Source organism: Agrilus planipennis, unplaced genomic scaffold, assembly GCF_000699045.2.
Source record: "Agrilus planipennis isolate EAB-ADULT unplaced genomic scaffold, Apla_2.0 scaffold2200, whole genome shotgun sequence".
Taxonomy (NCBI): Eukaryota; Metazoa; Arthropoda; class Insecta; order Coleoptera; family Buprestidae; genus Agrilus; species Agrilus planipennis.
Genome location: NW_020440850.1, coordinates 1 through 3,364, shown reverse-complemented (window position 1 = coordinate 3,364; position 3,364 = coordinate 1). Strand labels below are relative to the sequence as shown.

General features: G+C 33.5%; 1 protein-coding gene across 1 annotated transcript; it reads right to left on the bottom strand.

The window, feature by feature from the left end:
• Positions 1 to 434: 434 nt before the first annotated feature.
• On the bottom strand, positions 435 to 3,138 carry LOC108743892 (myelin regulatory factor; the record flags this gene model as incomplete). The annotated part of the gene is made up of 7 exons (XM_018479496.1): positions 435 to 1,214; positions 1,839 to 2,007; positions 2,068 to 2,305; positions 2,376 to 2,497; positions 2,555 to 2,736; positions 2,795 to 2,927; positions 2,991 to 3,138. Coding segments are annotated over 7 exons (1,311 nt in total), but the record flags the coding sequence as incomplete, so codon positions are not given.
• Between the last annotated feature and the right edge of the window lie 226 nt (positions 3,139 to 3,364).

The following is a 3,364-nucleotide window of genomic DNA, read 5'->3' as shown; positions in this document are numbered from 1 at the left end:
AACTTTTTACATGTGTATTTTGCCCAATTTTTGTTATTAATTAGTTGATTTCTCTCTACATGAGTCCATATTCAGACTAATCCAGGACGGAAATTTCAAGTTTGCCTTCTTTTAAGTACAATTAATTTAAAATTATCTGTAGTTATTGTAATTACATATATAATAGTAGGATTTTAAGAGGAAAATATCTATCTTGAAGAATATTTGCTTATAATGTACAATTCAGTTTATTATTAAATATTGGTTTCTAAATAAAAAGACGAGTGCTAAAAGTTCTAAAAGAAATGAGCAAATTTGCTGCCTTTTTAAATACATAATGAAAAGGAATTTAAAGCTACGTTACAATTATCACAAATTAAACATAAAAATATGTATCAGTAAATTTAGCTTAGAATTGGTAATAATGTTTTTAGGGTCCTTGTGTATGAGCTATGACTCAATATCATACTTGAGAACCCTAAACTTATTATTAAGGGGTGGGAGGGAAATCATTAACGAGCACCCTGTATATAATTACATAACAATAAATTCTTTTCATAAATAAGATGGACTGTTATAAGTGTGGTACATCATTTTTTAGATAGTCTTGTATCTATCCTTATATAACTTGTCATGATAGCCAAATGTTTACAAGTTTTATTAACATGCGTTTTGTTATTGTTAAATTAATATCAGAAAAAGAGATCTTTCATTATAATCGATAAAATCCTAATTTAACCGTACAAAATTTTGAGATTCTAAAACATATGTACCTAGTTTTTAGGTTCTTTGCGAGGAACATAATAAGAACGATAATAATTGATGTTATTCCTCTTTAATAATAAAATCATTATAGAGGATCCGTCGTTATTAACATCAGAAATATCTGGGAAAAATCTAATTAATTTAGAGATAATTACTCATCACAAAGTCGGAAAAATCGGAAATTATATTCCATATATTCAAGACCTAATTTTGTAGATGATAGTTTGCATACGCTTTGAGTTTGCCTGAGTGCGGCCCTGTAGGTCATGATTTTCCACTGCACCCCAATCATATTTACTTCGAAAGTTACACTTTGCTGGGCAATTTGTTGAATCGGTTGGTTCTCGTTGACTTTATGGGGCATGCCTACGCTGGGGTCATCGAAATAACCCATGCTGTTGGAGGAACAAACATTTTGTCTGTAGTCGTTGTAACAATGCTCCACATCTTTGATGTTAGCTTGGGTCGACCTATACGAATAACAATATTAGTATTTATTCCTACAACCATTACATAAACAAATTATGAAAGTATGAAATATTCATTGAAATAGTTTTGTAACTGAAAGACTACCAGGATGTCTATATGAATTAGACTGCAAGTAGAGGGCTAAGTGCCACCTTATGGTGGATTGAATTACACTAAGCTGGATTCAATTAATTCCAGTTTCATAGGAAGATAGTTAAAATAGGATCTAAGGTTGAACGAGAAGCTATGTGCTGCAGACCTTTTTAAAGAAAAATGTTAAAGATATCAGCTACAATTTTAAAATCACTGATGGTTTTGAACAGACTATCAATATCAAGTGAGCTTTTAAGGGAAATAAAGCAATTTACACATCGTAGTAGAAGTAATAGTTCAAGAGCTAGGAACTCAGATGGCACTGGGGTGTGATCTAGAATTAGAGTATATCGAAGGTACCACATTACTGAGGAAATATGGGTACATGGAATAACTGGTTGGACATTTTGAATACATTGACAGTAGAATCTCTTAATGCTTAGACATTAGCTAGATTTAACTCTACCATGGTCATCTCGGTAGTCTCTAGCATGGCGTGGAATCATATCACATTGTATGTAAAAAAAACTTACTTGAAAGTTAAATTAATGTATTCATCAGGCATATATTTGGAAATAGGAACATGGTAGGTAAAATTCAGCAGATGATTATTGTTGCTGTTATTAATTAGGTATTTGGTTGTTAGAGTTTTGTTGAAATTCCTCCCCTGGATGGTTATTGTAAATATTTGGTCTTCAGGAACTGCAACAAAGAAAAAATAAGATTTTTGACATTGGATTAAATTTTGTCTTCACATCCTACCTGATGGTCCAAAATCATTACTTTGGTTGATCCAGTCGTCACTTTCTCTCTTCTGCCTCTCCTGTTTACTTTTGTCAATATTGTTGTTGTTAAATGGTTTTCCGATGCTTTTCTTATCTATGTCAAGGATGGCTTCAACTTTGGTTCGATTAGGCATTGATTTCTGCCTTTTTTCGTTAAAAACGCCAATACTTATATGTTCGGGTTTATTGCGACTGGGTGGATTACAACAGTAAATCTAAAGTAAAAGGAAAATCCAAACTGATTGAAGGATATTGTAACGCCGAAATATTGAAAAGTTAATTTACCTGGCAAATATTTGTATTTTCTAAATCTTGGTCTACGACGAGACAGTCGGGCGGTCTTCCTATTATATCCCGATGATCTCTTATCAGAGTAGACGTGTCAATTTCTGGTGGTATATTTATCGCTGCAAAACAGTATTTTAGTTTTTAGCTCTTACAGATTTTAAATGATTGTCATTTACTTGGTGCTTTGTACTGTGTTGATGTCCGGTGAGGATATGGAGTGTTCCAAGGTTTAAAACTTGGATTTTTGGTTGGCTTTTTGGTGGTGGATGTTCTATCCAAACTTTGCATGGATGTATGCTGGACGTAATTGTTATGATTTGCAGCTTCCATCAGATACAGTGTTGTTATGGCTGCCAAGCTGAAACGAATCTTACAATTATTATACCAACAATCACATCATTCAAGGAAACTGTTACCAGAAAGCCATTATTAAGACCAAAATAATGATAATTATTTGAATAAATTTGGTTGAGCACAGTTCTATTTCGTTGTGGCAGGAGTGATTCTTTAGACATTTTTGGTAATGGATATGCTTTGTGCCACTGCTCGCTGAAAATATAACGTCTTTTGTTGATATTTCAGTAGGGAATATCGGATTGAAAAATTGTTCACCTGTACTGTTAGATTTTAAACTGTCACCTCTCTTGAGCTTCGTAAGCCTTCGATTTATCCTTTCCAGTTGGTCGATTCGAGTTTCTAAATTGTCTGTTACTTTACACAATTCCTTTACTGCTCCAATATTTTCCATGAAAATACGTTCCTGGAATTAAAAACATTGTAACATTTTATGAACAATAAAAGGACTTATTGAAGGTGTATGTTTGGAGCGTGGCGCTGTACGGAAGCGAAACATGGACAGTTAAAAAGGAAGAGCTATTAGGAAGAATAGGAGAACAGGGGACTCTATAGGCGAGATAGGTTGGTAGGGCACCTTCTCAGGCATGAAGGTCTAGTCAAGGACATATTAGAGGCAGAAACAGGAGTTA